General features: G+C 43.5%; 1 protein-coding gene across 6 annotated transcripts in view; it reads left to right on the top strand.

The window, feature by feature from the left end:
• nf1a (neurofibromin 1a) overlaps positions 1-20,189 on the top strand; it is a 321,789-nt gene extending 301,600 nt beyond the window's left edge. For 5 of the 6 annotated variants that reach the window (XM_070856992.1, XM_070856995.1, XM_070856993.1 and 2 more), the window contains 7 exons: positions 1,488-1,610; positions 3,033-3,160; positions 5,314-5,414; positions 6,454-6,596; positions 7,667-7,713; positions 9,187-9,403; positions 18,474-20,189. In XM_070856992.1, coding sequence (XP_070713093.1) covers positions 1,488-1,610; positions 3,033-3,160; positions 5,314-5,414; positions 6,454-6,596; positions 7,667-7,713; positions 9,187-9,403; positions 18,474-18,616 — 902 coding nt within the window. In that variant the 3' untranslated portion in view covers positions 18,617-20,189. Of the gene's footprint in view, positions 1-1,487; positions 1,611-3,032; positions 3,161-5,313; positions 5,415-6,453; positions 6,597-7,666; positions 7,714-9,186; positions 9,404-18,473 lie in introns of those variants that run through there. The other variant, XM_070856996.1, reaches the window with a different exon arrangement.
• The last annotated feature ends 691 nt before the right edge of the window (positions 20,190-20,880 follow it).

Raw genomic sequence — 20,880 nt, 5'->3', positions numbered from 1 at the left:
GAAGAAATGCAATGATTCAGTAATTCCTTCCTTAACTTGTTTCTCAGGATAGTTAGCCCCATTAACAATCATGTGACAGCAAGTGGGCAGGGAGAGAAAAACATTCATTTTGTTTTACAAAGGCAAAACACTGAAGATACTGGAAATCTTAAATCTAAACAGAAAATGTTGGAAATACTCAGCAGGTCAACTCATTTTGTTTTGTTCCCCTGGATCTCCGGGCACCATTCTTAGCTGGATGGCTGGGTGGGTCGGCAGACAGGTGATCTGATTCTAATATTATCAGTACCTTCCTTCTTCCAACCTCGGAGAACATGCTTCTTCATTTCCTGCCACCCTATGTTTCGGATGAGCCCCTTTGATCAGTGTTTCCCCCCCTCCCCCCCGGAAAAGCCCCAATGGTTGTCCAAAGTATGAATTTACTTTCTGCAGCTGTGGTGCTATTCATTGCAGTAACAAACACTGCCCAATCTCGCTGCCTTCATCTGTAACTCTCTGAAAATTGAGCTGCTCTGACAGGTGCTCAGATCAGAGGCGTTAAAAGGACATGCTGATAGGATTAGATGGAGGGTGGGAGGAGGCGAGTGTGGAGAATAAACACTGTCACGGACCAGTTGGGCCAAAAGGCCTGTTTCTGTGTTGCAAATTCTGTGTAACAATATTGCAGCAAAGGACAAAGGAGCCATTCATGAAATTGAAGGAATTACTTTGCTGGGTTGAGCTCTCCTTTGTAAAAACGTGTTCACCTTTATTTATTGCAGCACTGTATTGATTTGCTGGCAGAAGTGGCAGATGCTTAATAGAACATTTTTAGTAAGGGGGACTTATCTTGGTGATGGGGGGGGGGGGGTGGATGTTAGGGGAAGGGCTAATCCTACATCAAGGAGAAGTCTGCATCAGAAGGGTGAGTTTATCAGCAGGGGGTATCTGGTACCTAGCCACTGCTTTATATGTCTTCTTTCCTCCGAACGATGTGCTGCACCATGGGCCTTGGTCCTTCACTTACCTTTCTCGGTTAAGTTTAGAAATTTTTATATATATGTAATATGAATTGCAAAGCAACAGCAGTGAGCACCGTGGAGCGTTGCTTTGACTTTCCCCACCTCTCAGTTGAAGGAGGATTGTATTGTGGCAGGAAAGAAAGACTTGCATTTATATAGTGTCTTTCACAACCTCGATGTTCCAAAACGCTTTAAAGCCAATAAAGTACTTTTTGAAGTGCAGTCACTTGTAATGTAGGAAACGTGGCAGTCAATTTGCGCACAGCAAAGCTCCCACAAACAGCAATGTGATAACCAGATAATCTGCTCCTTTGGTAATGTTGATTGAGTGATAAATATTGGCCCAGGACACCGGGGAGAACACTCTTCTTCGGAAAGATTTGTGTGTGTGCCTCTATCTTCGTGCTATTGATAAGTGAGTTCTGCCACCCTGTGGCACACTCTTGTGTTCAAATCTGAGCAGGTGGTGAACATTGTGTTTTACAGGTACAAGGAAAAGTTTTGACCACTTGATTTCAGACAGCAAAGCACCAAAGAGACAGGAGATAGAATCAGGGATTACTACTCCACCCAAGATGAGGCGAGTGGCAGAGCATGATTTTGAGATGGGTAACTAGCCAAGCATTTTCATCTTTGTTTTATTTTTCTTTCATTTCTACACTATTCAAGATATTTCCCCCCTCAGAGACTTGGATTAGTATTGGGCCGATTTCTGTTTAGTTCCATATAGTTCCTCTAAATGCAAGCTAAAGGGCCTTGTGTTTAATGACTTGACATACTGTGCAAAGCATGTTCTGACTTACATTTTTGCGACTTTTACCCATTGGCATTGGGCAATGGAGCTATATTGTGCACCCACTGTCAGAATCGAGCACACTCGGGTAGAGCATATTTGGAGAGTATGGTAATGCTCATTCAACTCTGCTTCAGCCCAACCCTTCGAGCAACCCCTTCCACACCATTCCCCACATACTTTTACCTTTCGTTTCCCCCACCCTTTTTTGTTCCCATTTGCCCTCCTCTCCTGAAAGCACTAGCTCCTTGCAGGGGTGCTGTTCCAGGAGTTCAGGTGCCCTCCACTATCTCACCCAACTGACCATTATTGATCTGTGAACCTGACCAATGAGTATTGGTTGGTTGCTTGAGCCTGGGGCATGACAGCCAAGCATGATCCCATCCTCGGCCAATGTCTGTCTGCTATCCAGCACAATCACACAAGTACAATCAGGAGCGGGAACCCTGACCAATAATTGCCTCCCTAACCCAGCATCAGGGAAACCATTCTATTGGTCCTACCACACCTTGCTTAACTTGGCACAGACTGGGGATCAGACCCAATATCTTCCTAGTCTGAATGGCACAATTGCAGGGGTACGGTAGCATAATGGTAATGTTACTGGACGAGTAATCCGGAGGCCTGTGCTAATGATCCAGTGCCGTGAGTTCAAATCCCACCACAGCAGCTGGGGAATATAAATTCAGTTAAATAAATAAATGTAATTTAATCTGGAATTAAAAAGCTAGTATCAGTAATAGTGACCACCGGATTGTGGTTAAAAACCCATCTGGTTCACTAATGCCCTTTAGGGAAGGAAACCTACTGTCCTTACCCGGTCTGATCTAATATGTGACTCCAGACCCACAGCATTGTGGTTGACTCTTAACTGCCCTCTGCGGTTTAAGAAGGTGGCTCACCACCACCTTCTCGAGGGCAATTAGAGATGGGCAATAAATGCTGGCCTTGCCAGCGATGCCCACATTCCATGAACGATTTTAAAACAATAATTCACCTGACGCATCATAATCTTCCATTGCTTTCTTTATATTGTCCGATATGTGATTTATTTTAGCTTACAACATGGAGGGAACTTTTTAATCTGTTCATTGTAATTTCATATCAACACTTTGATGTAGTTCTTGGGCACGCCAAAGGACGGAGGAACCAGTTCATCTGATCTCACTCATTCTCAGTTGAGTGGTGTTGTCGTGATCAGCTCAATGCAATATCTGTTTCCACTTTCTCCAATTTAGAGACACAGCGGATTTCCTCACAGCAGCATCCGCACCTGCGGAAGGTCTCCGTGTCCGAATCGAACGTGCTTCTGGATGAAGAGGTCCTCACCGACCCCAAGATCCAGGCTCTGCTGCTTACTGTGCTTGTACGTGTTTAACATCAGACGTCTCTTTTTATCTTTGTCTGGTCTGTGTGCCCATCCCATTGCTCTAGTTTAAATTCCCGACTTGTTTTTTGTAAAGGACAGTTGGAGTAATTAAACCGCGGAATACATTATTCTCTTGCAGCACCTTCTCGGGATGAGTGGAGGAAGTAACTGACTTCAATCTTGTTTGCGTTAATTCCTAACACTGCACTCGATTATCCAATGTGGTTATGCTCTTGAGCAGCATTTTGTTGCTTGTACAAGCACCGATTCCTAGGTGTTGTGCATGAGCAGGGTGGGGGAGAATTAACACTCTTGCCCCTTCCCACTCACCCACCCACAATTTACCTCTTCCCTTCCTTCCTTGTGGGAGAAGCCTGCCTTCTACTTACTGTAGAATCTTAGAAATTACAGCAAAAAGGAGACCATTCAGTCTATTATCAGCTGAATCTTATCGACGCTAGTCCCATATGCCTGCTCGCTCTTGTATCCTTTTATATTTCTTTTCAAATACTTATCCAGTTCACCAACATGTTTTTGCCTCTCCCAGGAGATCACATGGCTCCGATTAGGATGGAGTGTAGATGTTTTCAGTATAAGATGTGTCGCAGTTGTGTGAGGCGGACTGGCTGGGCTGGGTGTTCTTTGCCTTTCCGTCATTGTTCCTAGGTTTATATGTAACCTTTAGGGCTGCTGACCGAGGGCCGTGTGGCTCTTTGTCGGCCGGCGTGGACACGAGGGGCCAAATTGGCCGCCTTCTGCGCTGTAGCTTTCTATGATGATGATTCTCTGCCTCAGTACCCATTTGAGGTAAAGCACTCCATGGTCTAATAGTCCTCTGTGGAAATCTTTCTTCTAACCACCCCCTTTATTCTAGTGATAATACTGAGCCATGGGCTGCAGGAGGATATCAATCTACTGGTCAGGTGGGCAAAGCAGAGGCAAATGTATTTAATTCAGAGAAGTGTGAGGTGATGCACTTTGGGAGGGTTAATAAGGAAAGGGTATACACATTAGGCAGTAGGCCACTTAAATGGCACCTTGGAGTGCTTGTCCACAGATCCCTGAAAGTAGCAGGCCAGGTGGATAAAGTGGTTAAGAAGGCAAAAGGAATACTTGCCTTTATTGGCCAAGGCATAGAATATATGAGCAGGGAGGTTGTGGGTGGTTTTGTTCTCATTGAAACAGAGGAGGTTGAGAGGAGATCTCATTGAGGTGTACAAAATCTTGAGGGGCCTGGACATAGTGGATAGTAAGGGCCTATTTCCATTGGTGGAGGGGTCTATAATGAGGGGGCATAATTTTAAGTGGTTGGTGGAAGGATTAGAGGGGATTTGAGAGGGGGCTTCTTTATGCAGAGGGTTGTGGGGATCTGAAACTCGTTGCCTGGAAGAGTGGTGGATGCAGATACCCTCACCACTTTTAAGAGATGGTTGGATGGGCACTTAAAGTGCAGTAACCTGCAGAGTTACGGACCTAGAGCTGGTAATTGGAATTAGACTGGATGATCTTTTGTTGGATAGCGCAGATATAATGGTAAGTGCTGTAGAGAATAGAATACTGAAATCTGCAGTACCAAAATCTGCAGCCCATTTGCCCCCTCTGTTGCTCCCAAATTTTCATCATCTAGAAAACCTCTGTCGTGAGTGAGATGGGGATTTCTGACACTGGACAGTGTTAATTTTGGAGGAGGGCCTCCATTTTCTTTTGTACATGAGGGTCTTTCATTTTTTGTGTATGGTTGGGTATCTTGGTTTTTGTGTATATGAAAGGTCTTCCTTTTTGTATGTATAGGAGGGTGTTGCATTAGTACCAGGATAAAAATTGGAATGTATTGTGAAGAAAATCTGTTGCTGTACTTGAGCATTTGTCTTTTGCTTCCCAACTCCGAGGTGTGAACAAGTGAATTTAGCACATCATAAGTTTCATTGCAATGCCTTGGAACAGAAAAAGATCCTCAAGGCAGTATTGAGTTTCTGAACCAATGGTTTGAATATTGTGCATCACGTCATCACCACCGAGTGGCAAGCATTGGAACTGCATCACTCTGTGTCTCTGGTGATGAGCTGCCACTTCCTTCACAATACTTTTTTAAATCTGAAAGATATGGAAATCCATTACAACCAACTAACGGGTTTATGTTCTTCTCAAAGGCCACGTTGGTGAAACACACCACAGATGAGTTTGATCAACGGATCTTGTACGAGTATTTAGCTGAAGCCAGCGTCGTCTTCCCGAAAGTGTTTCCAGTTGTGTAAGTTCCTCTTCCGATTACATGTGCATCTTCGACCAAAATTCAGATTTGCAGAAGTTGAAATGAGCATTTATTGTTTTTTTGTTGAGCGTGTCCAGATGCCTCATTCGACCATAGGACTCGAGCTTCCTGTCTCAGTACAGTAAGATGTTGACAAAGGGAACTGGTTCGGAGTTGAGTTTTAAAAAATGGAGACGGTCTTTGTCGCTCAGGAGAACCTACATCTTTAACATCCCAGTAAATCATTCCGCTTTCAGTGAAAAGTTACCTTTGTCGGATGCTCTCTTTAAAGACATCTTTAGGGCTTCGTGTAATTAATGTAACAGAGGCAGCTGGATATCGTAGCCCTATTGTCAGCTATGAAGTACCTCCTCCAAGCCTTTCCTCTAAATCTGAGTGTTCCAGCTACAGAACTCTGCTCCCACCCTTGTCCCTTAATTGCTTCTTTGCATATGAGATTACACAAATTAGTGTTGTATTCCCTGGAATTTAGGGGTGATCTGATCGAAGTTATCGAGATATTAAGGGGAACAGACAGTGTAGATAGAGAGAAACTTTTTCCGTTAGTTGGGGATTCTAGTACTAGGGGGCATAGTCCTTAAAATTAACACCAGATCTTACAGGAGTGAAATTAGGAAACCCTTCTACACACAAAGGGAGGTAGAAGTTTGGAACTCTGTTCCGCAAACGGCAATTGTTGCTAGATCAATTGTTAATTTTAAATCCGTGATTAATAGCTTTTTGTTAATCAAAGGAGTCAAAGGCATGAATATGGAGTTAGATCGCAGATCAGCCATGATCTCATCGAATGGCGGAACAGGCTCGAGGGACTGAATGGCCTACTCCTGTTCCTATGCTTCCTATTTTACATTCACACATTACAGCAATAACCAAATTCTCTCTCTCATATTTGTTATGGAGAGAGTGTAACAGATTTGAATCTATACAGGGACATTTCACAAAGTGAACAGTTCAGTGGTGATTTTCAAAATGGTTGGGAATTTTTGATCTCATTGTGTGCTTTCTTTGTGACACCTAGGCACAATTTACTGGACTCTAAGATTAATACCTTACTGTCACTGTGTCAAGACCCCAATCTGTTAAATCCAATCCACGGGATTGTGCAGAGTGTAGTGTACCATGAAGAGTCACCGCCACAGTACCAGCCATCATATTTACAGAGTAAGTGCACTTTCCAACTTCTGTTAATAAATGGGGATTGAGAAGAGATGCGCCGGTGTGGTTCGTTAACACAATGGGATGGATTTTTCTGTTTTAAACAAAAATAGCATTGAGATAATGGCACTCGTTGTTATTTATTCGTAAACAGTACAGCAACTTGAGCCAACGAAGTCTGATTAAGAAGCTACCCAATTGGTTGCCCTGTTCACTCAGGTCCCAGATGCCGTTTCCCTCGCTGCGCCATTATCAGCTCGCACTTTCAGCAGCTTAGTTGGGAAAAATGTTTTGAGTCGAAGGGTTCAGGGGCAAGTCTAGCTGACGGCAGACCCCGTTAGACGCCCTGCTATGGCAAAATCTGGCCCAATGTCATTTCACCTCGAGGACCTGGAATCAAACCCAGCCCAGTCTAATTGGATGACCGCCTCATCTCAAGGGTCCTGCAAGGGTCTTATTACAAATTGGGCTGTGGGACCTATCGGTCCAAACTGATCCAAATTCAGTGGCACCAGACTGGAAATTTTGTTCCGAGCAGGGAGGAACTGGAGCACTGAAGTGGGGAAATCTCGCCCTGATGCAGCGAGGATTCTCCAGAAGATTGGCGGCTTTCGGTGAAAAAAGGGTTTGGGAGGGTGTTATACCGTCCTTGCGAGAGCACCTTAAGCTATGAACATACAAACCCTTTCTGTGGGCCAAACTATAGCTCAGCCGTAGATAGTCCCAATTTCAAGACCGCTCTGAAATGCAGGAACAGAGCCCGAGAAACCATTTTAAATTGGATCATTTTTTTTGTGTGAGCCTTATTAAGCCACCATTAGGATTTGTCGCACTTAGTGCAAAATGGTCAGGTGAGAAAGTAAAGCCAATCAAATTGTAACTGCAAAAATGGCCTGATTTAAGGTATTCACGGTGTAACTGAAGTATGTTCCTTGAAGTTAGCCTGAATCAGGAGGAACATTGAGATAATGAGACACCACCGAGTGCTCTGGGATGCGGTTTGGTTCTCGAGGTTTTTTTAATTGTTCAGACTTTTATTGTCATTATCTTGTCTTTCCCCACCCCTCTCATTTCAGGTTTTGGTTTCAATGGGCTATGGAGATTTGCAGGATCTTTTTCTAAGGTGAGACTGAAACTGTTTTGAAGCATTTTGTGTTTTTATTTTGTTTGTCTTCACACTGAATTAAGCAGCATCTTTAAACCGAAATGTTAGGTTTGACAAATTAACGCAGCAGCCGGCTCTGTTCCACGTTTTCAGTGCGGCTGAAATGATTTTGAAAGAAACATGATTAAAGAAATATTTAGTTTAAATAAATATTTGTTGAAAGAAAGACTTGTATTTAGATAATCGTCTTTCAGGACGTCCCAAAGCACTTTACAGCCAATGAAGTACTTTTGAAGTGTAGTCACTGTTGTAATGTGGGAAACGCGGCAGCCAATTTGCGCACAGCAAGCTCCCACAAACAGCAGTGTGATAATGGCCAGATAATCTGCTTTAATGATGGTTAGCATCATGTTGTGAATTTAGCAGAATTTGTTCTGTAGCTACAGTTGCTACAGTTAGTGTAATTCCCTAGAGTCAATGGCTCTGTATCGGCTCTTTCAAAATCGTGCCTCCCTTTTCCCCCTCTCTCTTTCTCCCCCCTGCCCCCCCCCCCCCCCATTGCATTCATTGGAGCTGCTTCAGGGTGTCTCACCGGTGGTAACATCAGAGAAGCCGAGAGGCGAGGAGACTTGACATGGGGGTCTGAAAGTTCCAGTTTTCTTTTAAAACTCAATGTTTTTATCTCTCATTTCCCCCAATATACATAAGACCATAAGAAATAGGAGCAGGAGTCGGCCATTTGGCCCCTCGAGCCTGCTCCACCATTCAATAAGATCATATCTGATCTTGGCCTCAACTCCACTTCCCTGCCTGCTCCTCATAATCCTTGACTCCCTTATCATTCAAAAATCTGTCGATCTCCACCTTAAATATATGCAATGACCCAGCCTCCACAGCTCTTGGGGGTAGAGAATTCCAAAGATTCACGACCCTCTGAGAAGAAGTTGTTCCTCCTCATTTCTGTTTTAAATGAGCGACCCTTTATTCTGAAATTCTACCCTCTAGTTCTAGATTCACCACTAGATTCTTCTCAGCATCTACCCTGTCAAGCCCCCTCAGAATCTTGTATGTTTCAATAAGATGATATCTCATTCGTCTAAACTCCAATGAGTACAGGCCCAACCTGCTCAATCTTTCTTCATAAGACAACCCCCTCATCTCAGGAATCAACCTTGTGAACCTTCTCTGAACTGCCTCCAATGCAAGTATATCCTTCTTTAAATAAGGAGACTCAAACTATATTCAGTACTCTAGGTGTGGTCTCACCAACAGTTGTAGCAGGACTTCCCTACTTTTATACTCCATTCCCTTTGCAATATACAATGGAGGATTTACTTTGAGCGAATAGTACAACCCCTGTAGACTTTCTCTTGCCTTTAATTCTTTGAGAGTTTTTTTTGCTTAAATTTTTAAAAATGTTAAATTAACATCATTAAATGTTAATGATTTAAACTTGCAAATCATTTCTAACATGTTTATCCTGTTGGACAGCAAACACAGATCCCAGACTACGCGGAGCTGATTGTGAAGTTCCTGGATGCATTAATTGACACGTATTTGCCTGGAATAGATGAAGAATCTGCCGAGGAGTCTCTGCGCACACCGACGTCCCCGTACCCACCCCCTGTCCAAAGCCAGCTTAGCATTACTGCCAACTTAAACCTCTCCAATTCCATGACCTCACTGGCAACCACCCAGCATTCCCCAGGTGAGCCAAGTTCTCTTCTATTGATCACACGAGCATGCCTTGAATTGATCGCTTGGGGCCCAGTGCATCACTCGTCCTGCTATGCCTGTAATATCAATCAATCGCAAGGACTTTCTATTCACAACTTCTGGTGCGGCCTGTAAGTGGTGCCCTTTTTAAGGATCTCCCCTCGCTCGAAATCTGCTGCCGAACTGGTTACATACGGGTATGTGCAGTCTGTGTGATGGGGAAGAGGATGCACACTGTGGATCCACTGAATAGGGTACACTGTAATCTTGAAATTGGCTTTGATGCAAGTGTTTCCATTTTTGTTAACTGCTGATTTGTTGCTGTGTCCTATTTACACAAATTGTGTACACCGTTTTAAATATCACTTTTTATTGCTTTGATAGTTCATAGAGTGGTGAAATTCAGTGTGTCAATTCTCTTCCTATTGATACCGAATTAACCCTTCTTACTCAGAACACAGCTGAAGTGTTGCGAAAAGATGTTGCGTTTAAAGTCCATTTGTTTTAAATGGTTCGTTGCGATCTCCAGCTAGTTTTGCTCGCAGGGGTACAGGAAGGGGCTGTTTTCAGAATGGGGTGTTACTTTTCGCCTGAGCCTGCAGTTTGACCTCGCCTGGAATGACTGAGGGTGTTGCCCCACGTCCTAATTAATCTGAATGTGGCACATTTGGGGGGCGGTGGGGAGAAGATTCAAATCAGCCCAACTTAGATTCAGAAGCAACTCGCCCTTAGGTCATGAGAAGTGGCCTTTGTCTCTCTAATTTGCAACTGTTTTTTTTTAATGCAATACTTTAGCTTTGTCGGAATGTTTTAATTTTGCATTATATTTAATTTTTATTGTGTGCCTCTGTTCCCTTGATATGCATGCACTGAATTTTTCTCTTGTGTTGCTTCCCCTTTCTCCCTCCCTCATCTCTTCCGGGCATGTGCTGCTGCTGTCATTGTGACTAGTGTATAGACGGTCCCCAACATTTCCCCACTTGAGGTCCTCTGCTGGTGAAAATACCTGGTACAGATGGAAACTATAGTCCAGGCAATCCGCAATATCCTAAATGGCCTATAGTTTCTAATTAGCAACAATCGTTGATTTAGTTAGAATGCTTCATTGTAGTATGGATTTGTAGTAGTGTGTATTGTAGATGTGGGTCTAGTGTTACGTTATCTTACAAACAAATGGAATTCACTGCAATTATCATCCCTACCCCAAGTCCAAATCTCTGCTATCTGTTTTTGCAGTAGACTTGGTGGGGTTCATTGCCTCTTGTGAGCACTGCCAAAGCTCCTTTTAAAGTTGTACCTATTTGGAAAAGAAGTCTGCTTTCTGTTGGATCATTGAGCCACCACCTGTGTGACACTGAGACAGAGCTGGAAAATACCAGATTTGATTTCCAGTTTTCTGCTGTCGCTACTCGAATGCACTGCCTTGAAAGGGTGGTGGAAGCAGATACAATGGTAACTTTCAAAATATATGCTTGAAGGGGTAACAAATTGCAGGGCTATGGGCCAAGAGCAGGGGAGTGGGGACGATGGGACGAATGACCTCCTGTGCTGCATCATTCTGGGAAAATCATCCAGGGCACTTGCCTGCCACCTAGTGGACTTTGCTGGAGAGTGCACAGTTAAGGACCGATTTGGGCTCTGCTTTGCAATCGGTGATTGAATAACCTATTGATATTCAGTGCCACCTGTTGAGGTTTGGGGGAGTGGTGGGGGGGGGGGGCTCGCCCACACATCTTCAGCAGGGTTACAGATGGTACCAGAAGGATTCCTCTAGCTGCCTCAATGGTGCTGTGTGATCCTGCATTGCTGTTCACTGACCATCTCCGCATTGATGGAGTGGAACTCAGGAAAGCTGTTGTATTGTGTGCAGAGTCTAGAAGGACACTTGGGTGCCGTCAGTAATGCCTTAGAACTTGGGAATCTGTAATGCATAAAAATTGCAGGGCCCCCTCAATCTGCTGCTGGTATTCCATGGCGCAAATATCACAAGTTTTTACATAAGAACATAAGAAATAGGAGCTGGAGTAGGCCATTTGGCCCCTCGAGCCTGCCCCACCATTCAATAAGATCATGGCTGATCTGATCCTGGACTCAGCTCCATTTCCCTGCCCGCTCCCCATAACCCTTCACTCCCCTATCGTTAAAAAATCTGTCTTTCTCCGCCTTAAATATATTCAATGACCCAGCCTCCACAGTTCTCTGGAGCAGAGAATTCCACAGATTTACAACCCTCAGAGAAGAAATTTCTCCTCATCTCAGTTTTAAATGGGTAGCCCCTTATTCTGAGACTATGTCCCCTAGTTTTAGTTTCCCCTATGAGTGGAAATATCCTCTCTGCATCCACCTTGTTGAGCCCCCTCATTATCTTAAGTTTCAATAAGATCACCTCTCATTCTTCTGAACTCCAGTGTGTATAGGTCCAACCTACTCAACCTTTCTTCTAAGTCAACCCCCTCATCTCCGGAATCAATCTAGTGAACAGTTCTCTGAACAGCCTCCAGTGCACGGATATCCTTCCTTAAATACAGAGACCAAAATTGTATGCAGTACTCCAGGTGTGGCCTCACCTGTACAGTTGTGGCAGGACTTCCCTGCTTTTATACTCCATCCCCTTTGCAATAAAGGGCAACATTCCATTTGCCTTCCTGATCACTTGCTGTATCTGCATACTAACTTTTTGTGTTTCATGCACAAGGAACCCCAGGTCCCTCTGTACTGCAGCACCACAATTTTTCTCCATTTAAATTATAATTTGTTTTTCTATTATTTCTGCCAAAGTGGATAACCTCACATTTTCCCACATTGCACTCCATCTGCCAAATTTTACCTTTAGCACTTTGGAGTATTAATAATCGTTTTTGGCTTAAATATGAAGTCTTTTGATTCTCCTGATGACCTGGTGGATAAAGCTCTGCCCAGTATAGTAGCAGACCAGAAGGTTGAACTTTTAATTTCTACTCTACAATATCACCCACCTCCACTGCTGCTGATATCTTCCATGCTTTTTGTTACCTCGAGACTCAATCTTTCCCAATGTTATCCTTGCCAGCCTCGCGAGTTCTCCACGTAAATAGTGTACCCTGATCCAAGCATTGCCCATCATTTAAAAAAAAAAGAATCATAGAATGATACAGCACAGATGGAAGCCATTCGGCCCATTGTGTCTGTGCCGACGATCCAATTAATCTCACTCCCTTGCACCGAGCCATACCCCTGTAACTTTCTTCCCTCCAATTCCCTTTTGAGAGTTACCATTGAATCTGCTTCCACCACCCTTTCGGGCAGTGCATTCGAGATAAATAGTTACCTGTTTACCAGGATCTAGCTAGCATGTTATTGAAGAAAGCCCTCTCCTTCGGAGGTACTGCTTGCTGACCACAACTGTTGCTGCAGCAAGTAACATGAGCAACCTTCAAGAGTGGTCATGGAGGAGAATTCATTTAGTCTTAAGGGGCTATTTTTCCCCAGGATTTTGATCTGCCTGTGGCTCAATAGTTAGTCACCATTTAAATCCTAAATAAGAACATAACGTAAGAATTAGGAGCAGGAGTAGGCCATACGTCCCCTCAAGCCTGCTCCGCCGTTCAATAAGATCACGGCTGATCTTCGACCTCAACTCCACTCTCCCACCCGATCATATCCCTTGATTCCCCTAGAATCTAAAACTTTTATCGATCTCGGCCTTGAATATACTAAACAATTCAGCATCCACAGCCCTTTGGGGCAGAGAATTCCAAAGATTCACAACACTCTTGTGAAGAAATTCCTCCTCCCCCATCTTAAATGGCCGACCCCTTATTCTGAGACTATGCCCGTTAGTTCTAGATACCCCAGCCAGGGGAAACAACCTCTCAGCATCTACCATGTCAATCCCCCTCAGAATCTCTGTTTCAGTGAGATCACCTCTCATCCTTCTAAACTCCAGAAAGTATAGACTCAATCTAGAATGAGATTGCTTCACCAATTAAATTGCACAGCTAACATAGACCCCGCTGTGAAGTAACTATATCCAATACGTTTTCTCTGAAACCCTTTATGGAACAAAGAGATACACTCTTTCTAAATCTAGGGCACCGGCCTATTGTAATACCTCTGTTCATGTTGACGGTTTGTAATTTAACATCCAGTGCCCCTTTGTCCTTCCACTCACTTGTCCCAAACACACAGCAATGCAAATCTTCAACGGATCAGCAGTTTTAACGAGAACTATTGTGGGTTGGTCCGCGGTGGCAAAGGGATATGACGTTTTAAATGTTTGCCAAAATATTCTTTCATTCTCATCACCACTCGCTTTTCTTTCTCTCTCGTCTTGTTTCTGTGAAGCTTCTCTACCTTGCTCTAAATCAGCAGTTTTCATGCAGACACACTATTGCAAAGGTACTTTTTTTTTGTTAACTTTTGTGTGAAATACTGCCATTTATTAACATAGGCCATCCTTTAGGATAAGATTGCCGAAGTTGTAATTCCAGTATGCCAGTTTAGTGCGGGGGAACCTAAACCCCACTTAAACCTGTCAATTCTTTTTTCTTTCCCCTCTGAATCGAGTCTGCTTTGTAACCAGATTAGAAGCCCATGTACAATGAGCTACCTCAAAGGTTAAAGTGAGTGTCTCGACATCAGAGCCAGTTACACAGGATTACGGGCAGCTCCAACACACTATCTGTCAAAAACGAGATACAGCGTATGCTGGAAATCTGATATAAAAGCAGGACATGCTGGCAGCATTCAGCTGGCCTGGCAGCATCTGCAGAGAGAGAAACTTGAGTTAATGTTAACAGATTTAACCTGAAAACTTAACTCCGTTGCTCTCTCCACAGACGCTGCCTGACCTGCGGAATATTTCCAGCATTTTAGCATTATTTTTCAATCATTTTTTTCATCCTCCGGTGTAGTTTTGTTGGAACAGCAACTGCTGAACAGAAGCTACATACCTCCCAACCTGTGGGAGTGGGGTGGGGAACTAGACAAAATCAGGAATGCTAACCATAATATTCAAATATCCCAATATTTGCATTTTTAAACTATTTATGCGCCTTTTAATGTGTGGCAATTTTCTCAAATCCAGTTTCAAAGTTAGGGAGCTTCAGTTTGTTGTGCATTTAACTTGTTTCTTTGTCTGGAGGATGTGTAGGAGTTGAATGCCTTATTAAAATGTAATTCTGTGCAGTTTAAATCTTAAACTATGTAGCATTGAAATATAATGAACTGTTACTCTCTCTGATTAAGTGTGTGTGGGGGAGAGGGTGGTATAAATGCAGCACATCCCATAATACTTCAGGCTGCAAAAGAAAGTCTTGACGGTTACAATCGTCCTGGGAACATTTTTAAACTTCAGGATTGGAGTTTAGGAAATCGTATGGAGGACTGCACCAAAATGCAGGAAGACAATAGGCTTGCACAGTGGGTGGATAAATGGCAAATGAGGTTCAATATAGCCACGTGTGAGCGGTTCATTGTGGTAGGAGGAATACGGAGGCCACTTACTCCTTGGTTGTTAAGAAACTGGGTGGGGTAGAGCAGCAGAGTGTTCTGGGAATAAACATACATAAATTACTAAAATTAACAACGTGGCTTGATAAGGTCATAAAAATTCCAAGGGTTCATTTCTAAAGGTATTGCATTCAAAAGCAGAGAAGTAATGTAACATTTATGGACACTTGGAGTACTGTGTGCAGTTCCAGTCTCCACACTACAACAAGAATGTTGGAAGCACTGGAGAGAGTGTGGAAAAGATTTGCAAGGATATTGCCAGAATTGAGAGAGTGCAACTATCGGGAAAGTGAGCAGGAGAGACCAGAGCAAGGGGGCATAAGCTTAAAATTAGAGCTCGGCTGTTCAGGGCTGATGTCAGGAAGTGCTACTTCACACAAAGGGTAGTGGAAATCTGGGACTCGCTTCTCCCTTCTGGCGTCTGGGGGGTCAATAGAAAATTTCAAAACTGAGATTCATGGATTTTTATGAGGTAGGAGTATTGAGGAATGTCGAGCCAAGGTGGTTAGATGGGGTTACGGTACAGATCAGCCATGATCTAATTGAATGGCGGAGCAGTCTCGAGGGCTAAATGGCCTCCTCCTTCCTACGCAAGAGGAGACCTGATTGAGGTCTGTAAGATTATGAAGGGGTTTGATGATGGCTGTGGAGAAACTGTTCCCACTCTTGGTGAGTCCAGAACAAGGGGACATGAATACAAGATTGCATCTAACCGATCAAATAACACGTTCAGGAGGAGCTTCTTTACACACAAAGTGGTGAGAATGTGTGACTCACTACCACATGGAGTGGCTGAAACCGACAGCATTGCTGTATTCAAGGGAAGGCTGCTTGGGTACATGAGGGAGAAAGGTCTAGAGGGAGACAGGGACAGGATGGGAAGACGTAATTAGAGTGCGGGAAATTTATATGGAGCATAAACATTGGCAAAGACTACTGGGGTCAAATCAGCAGTTTCCGTGCTATCGATTCTATGCAATTGAGAGTCGAGACTGGCAGTGCAGTTAGAGTTGAGAGCAATATTCAGAAAAAAGGAAAATGTAGCAAAACAAATTTTTTAAATTTAAAACAAACTGCTAAATGTAAGAAGGAATATAATTCACCTCAATAAATGTAAAATAACTTTTGTCAATATTTCAAACCAGTGTTACAAATGCTTTTTAAAAAATAATCAGTTCGTACAAATGTATATATTTTTTTTACACATTTGCATGAACGTCACTAATGGCGACTGCTGTAACTGCCATTGAGATTTTCATGCTCGTGAATGAGCTCCTTGTACTCGATTCCACGCCCCCACCCATGCAATCTCCCATTTCCATTCCGCCCTCTCGCTTGCCCTCCCTCGCCCTCTCACTCGCCCCAAAACATGGGTGTACAGTCAGCACAACTCCATGTTTGATTCTGGGCTCGACGCCAACTCCAGATAGGCTAAATAGGGATTCTGTGTGGTCTTGGTATCATTTTAATATTTTAGCAGTTGAACTGAGAGCTGCCACCTGCTCTTGCTACAAAAAGCCAAGTCATCATATTATCAGCCAATTGTTTTGGCGATATTCGGGAAGCGACTTTGTGTTGCCATAATCACAAACCTCATCATTAGAGGTCTGTGGGTTTCCATGTTCTTGCCTTATACTGGCCCTCTTTGAATGACTCGGTGTATATTCTAATGAGTTGGTAGCTCTTAGTTAACAATTTGATGTGCAAAAATATATCCCACCCCCACATAAAACAGTGGGCCTCAATATAGGTACTTTACAAAAATAGCACATTTTCGAACAAAGTAACCACTTTATTTGATTTGTTTGCAACGACTCTCTTCGCATTAATGTATCGAGTTGCTATCCGGAATCTGTTTATTATAAATTTGGTGGCTGGGTTTGCAAAATGTTAAAATCATTAACCTACGCAAAGTCAGCAGATCTCGGCAAGGGCACCAACTGGGGGGACTGCAACGGTCCTCTTGGTGAGTCGAGGAGAAAATCTGCCAGTTTTCTTCACCCCTGATCACTATTCAGCGAGCCTTGCTGAATAATTGTGTGGGCACATTGTGACCAGCTGATGTATGATGCCCTCTGCAGTCGATTAGCTTGCCACCTTTCACTGTCTGCACTCGTGCATGGAGAACGTTGAGCACAGTCTGCCACTTTTACACAAAGTCCAGAAGCAGGACAGGATGGCGTATGTTTCAGTGACTCATATTCCCGTCTTGCTATTCATTTTTTTTGATATACAAAAATCAGTGGTCTGTTCAGCTTTCTTTTCGAAATTCAAAGCTGCAAGAAAGTCCAGCTAGCCAATACCAAGTGTAGTTGAGCTGAGTAGCAGAGCGTTGTTGGCATGTGGGGGAACCAGGCTGATGGAAGTCACCACCTTCAGAAAGAGAGGAAAATAACTGGCAAAGAAAACATTGGGCTTGTGGACTCTGAACAGCTCAGAATTTAGGCTGTTTGAGCTTCATACCAACCCGATTCAATTAAATGAAATAATGCTGTCAATGGGATAAGAAATAGGAGCAGGAGTAGGCCATTTGACCCCTCGAGCCACCATTCAATATTGTGGCTGATCTGATCTTGACCTCAAGTCCACTTTCCTGCCCGCTCCCCATAACCCTTGACTTCCCTTATCATTCACAAATCTGTATTTTCACCTTTAAATATATTCAATGACCTAGCCTCCACAGCTCTCTGGGGTAGAGAATTGCAAAGACTCACGACCCTCTGGGAGAAGAAATTCCTCCTCATCTCCGTTTTAAATGGGCGACCCCTTATTCTGAAACAGTGGCCCCTAGTTCTAGATTCCCCCACAAGGGGAAATAACCTCTCTGCATCTACCTTGTCGAGCCCCCTCAGAATCTGGTATGTTTCAATAAGATCACCTCTCATTCTTCTAAACTCCAATGAGTACAGGCCCAACCTGCTCAACCTTTCTTCATAAGACAACCCCTTCATCTCAGGAATCAACTGAGTGAACCTTCTCTGAACTGACTCCAATGCAAGTATATCCTTCCTTAAATACGGAGACCAAAACTGTACGCAGTACTCCAGGTGTGGTCTCACCAGCACACTGTACAGTTGTTGTAGGACTTCTCTGCTTTTATACTCTATCCCTCTTGCAATAAAGGCCAACATTCCATTTGCCTTCCTGATTACTTGCTGTACCTGCATACTAACTTTTTGTGTTTCATGTACAAGGGCCCCCAGTTGCATTTTGAAGTTCCAGTGCATTTGTAAATAGACACTTGTTGCGTATAGTGGTCAGAGCGGACATGTACTGCTGATCCTGTTCTGTCTGTGTTGGGGGGGGCCAGGGTGGGGGGGGGGGGCCAGGGTGGGGGGGGGGGGGCCAGGGTGGGGGGGGGGGGGGGGTGGGTGGAGGAGCAGGAGCATCACTAAATATCCTCGGGGGTAAATTGTCTACAATTGACAGCCTCTCTTGTCGCTGCTACCTTTGGTACTGCGCCGAGCCTTGAACTGTTCTGCGCCTGGCAATTTGCCGTTTTATTAAAAAATAAAAGCTACGTGTTTTACAAGCGAGTAACTTTTACCGTGTATATTTCCGCAACTTTATAGGAATCGACAAAGAGAACGTGGAACTTTCGCCGACGTCGGGACATACCAACAGCGGCCGGATCCGTCACGGGTCTGCAAGCCAAGTGCAGAAACAGCGCAGTGCCGGCAGCTTCAAGCGCCCCAGCATTAAAAAGATTGTGTGAAGTGTTTTGTGACTGACTCATCCAGTCTCGGGCTTCGCCCAGGTGACCCCCCCCTCCCCCTCCCCAAAAACAAATGTTTCTGTTCCTGTCGCATCAGACGTACGCTGCCTGACGATTAACAGCTGAAGACTGTCCTGCGACCACTTCTTCATTTTTCTTTTCTTTCATGCAGCCAGTATTTTCTGCAGAGTTTCTAGAAAATTGTTCCAGTTCGCAGGACATGAAGTTCCAAAAGGAAGAAGAAAATGTTTATTTCGTCATCAGTCATCTTTATTAGGGGTGGGGGCGGGGGGAGGGGAGAGAAAAAGGCACTGAAATTCTTATCAACACTGTAATAGCTGTCAAAACATGGAAGCCATTAATTGAAGAAAGGATGGTTCTACCTTATTTGCCTTTTATATGATGATGAAAAGTGCTTAAAGTACCCTTACTGTTTGTGCACTTTTCAACGATCAGCAAAAGTGGCTTAATGGGTAGGAATTAATCACGCCCGTTGGTGATTTTTGCTTTGAGAACTCCGTGTTTCGGAAAAGAAACCTTTAAGCTGTAGGTACAGTAACCAACCACCATGTTTAAAGCACATTTAACACACACAAGTTAAGTCCATTGCAGCAATCATAGAAAATGTACATAACCATTGCATTTATTTTACTGATTCCGCAAATAACAAAGACTTTGTCTTTTTTTATATTTGTTTACAGTCCTGGAAAAACTATGAATTAAAAATATGATATGCAAGAACTTTGCCAAAATAGATAATTATCACAACAACAAAAAAACTTAGTATTAAATTTGTGGTATTCAGCAAATGTGACTCCTTTAGGGACGATTGTGTAGCTGCCATTGTGTCACAAAAAAAAATGAAACAGCAAACAATATCTTGTGCAATTAACAAAACGTTTCAGTGTGGTCTTAAGAATGGTGCCCTAGAGACGATACTGTTCACAGTCGAGTGCTGATGAGCGTGGGACAGCTGACCTGAGACAAATATCACTGTCTTGGATTTAGTTTCTAGGTCACACTCGCACTCGCACACCCACACACACACCCACACACGCGCACATGATTTAAAAATCAAAGGTGTTTTCTCAGTCAATGTTATGCAACAGACCTTACTGCAAGAAGTCACTGCTAGTGTTGGCCACAGATTTTTTTTAAACTGCAGTACGTTCATCTGTAAATAGTTTTTGTGTAAAATTGACAAAGGTATATTTACTACTCTGTAAATACATGTGATGATATATTGTATTATTTTGCTTTTTGTAAAGCAGTTAGTTGCTGTACATGTATAACATAACGAAATTTGATTATTCTAGTGTCAGTAATGTTAACTTCTCTCTTCCCTTCCGTTGCATTTTATGTCATTAAAAGAGACAAAAAGAGAAGCACTGTGTATTATTACTTCCAAGTCTCCTCAGATACAATACTTCAGGGAAAAAATTTAAAATGCAAAGTGCCCTAACTAACGACTGGAAGAATATTGATCCAGCACAGGATGCCAGGGACATGATGCAATTTAAACTGCTTTGTCTCCTTTCGCATGGCAGTAGCAAAGCAAATGAAATGTCAATAGTCAGAGATGCAAACCAAAGCTTACAGTGTAACAGTGTGGATATCTTGTAGGCTGCCTGCGAATTCCCTCAGGGCAGTGCTCAGTGATGTGCTCCAGGGTTTCATCAGGATCTCCATAGTCACGTGATGGGGATGCTTCAATCTTCCATCTATGGAGAAGGTGGTACGATGACGATAGATTTAGATGAGGAAAGACTGGAGGAAGCTCAAGTGGAGCAAAAAGACTGGTTGGGCCGAATGGCCTGTTTCTGTGCCGTATATCCTCTGTACTGTAATCTACCATGACCAGTTCTGAGGCGGTTGATGGTTGTCCACTGTTTGTGAAGAAGATTTGATCCTTCAGGTTGTACTGTGGGGTCGTCTAAGGAATCCATTTGGTGGATGATGACCACCTCCTTGCAGCCCACCCGATTACGTGATCTTAGTTCACAACTAATGTTGTCTCAAAGTTTGACACCAAACTTGACATTAAATCGACCTCCCGTTGAAAGTAGCAAATCAAACTGTCCCTTTCAGGACCAAAGAAAACTGCTCTGTTATGTGTATTTATAGACAAGGACACCTTCGTTTCAGGTATGTGTTACCCCAGCAGCCTATTTCCTTCTGTAATCTGTTTATCTGAGTAAATGGGTGATGAAGGGGCTGTGTCAGTGATCATTGGGGAAAGGAATGAGAAACCGTCATTAAAAAAA

This window comes from Pristiophorus japonicus, chromosome 16 (assembly GCF_044704955.1).
Source record: "Pristiophorus japonicus isolate sPriJap1 chromosome 16, sPriJap1.hap1, whole genome shotgun sequence".
NCBI classification, from domain to species: Eukaryota; Metazoa; Chordata; class Chondrichthyes; family Pristiophoridae; genus Pristiophorus; species Pristiophorus japonicus.
This window is presented reverse-complemented; position numbering and strand designations above follow the sequence as displayed.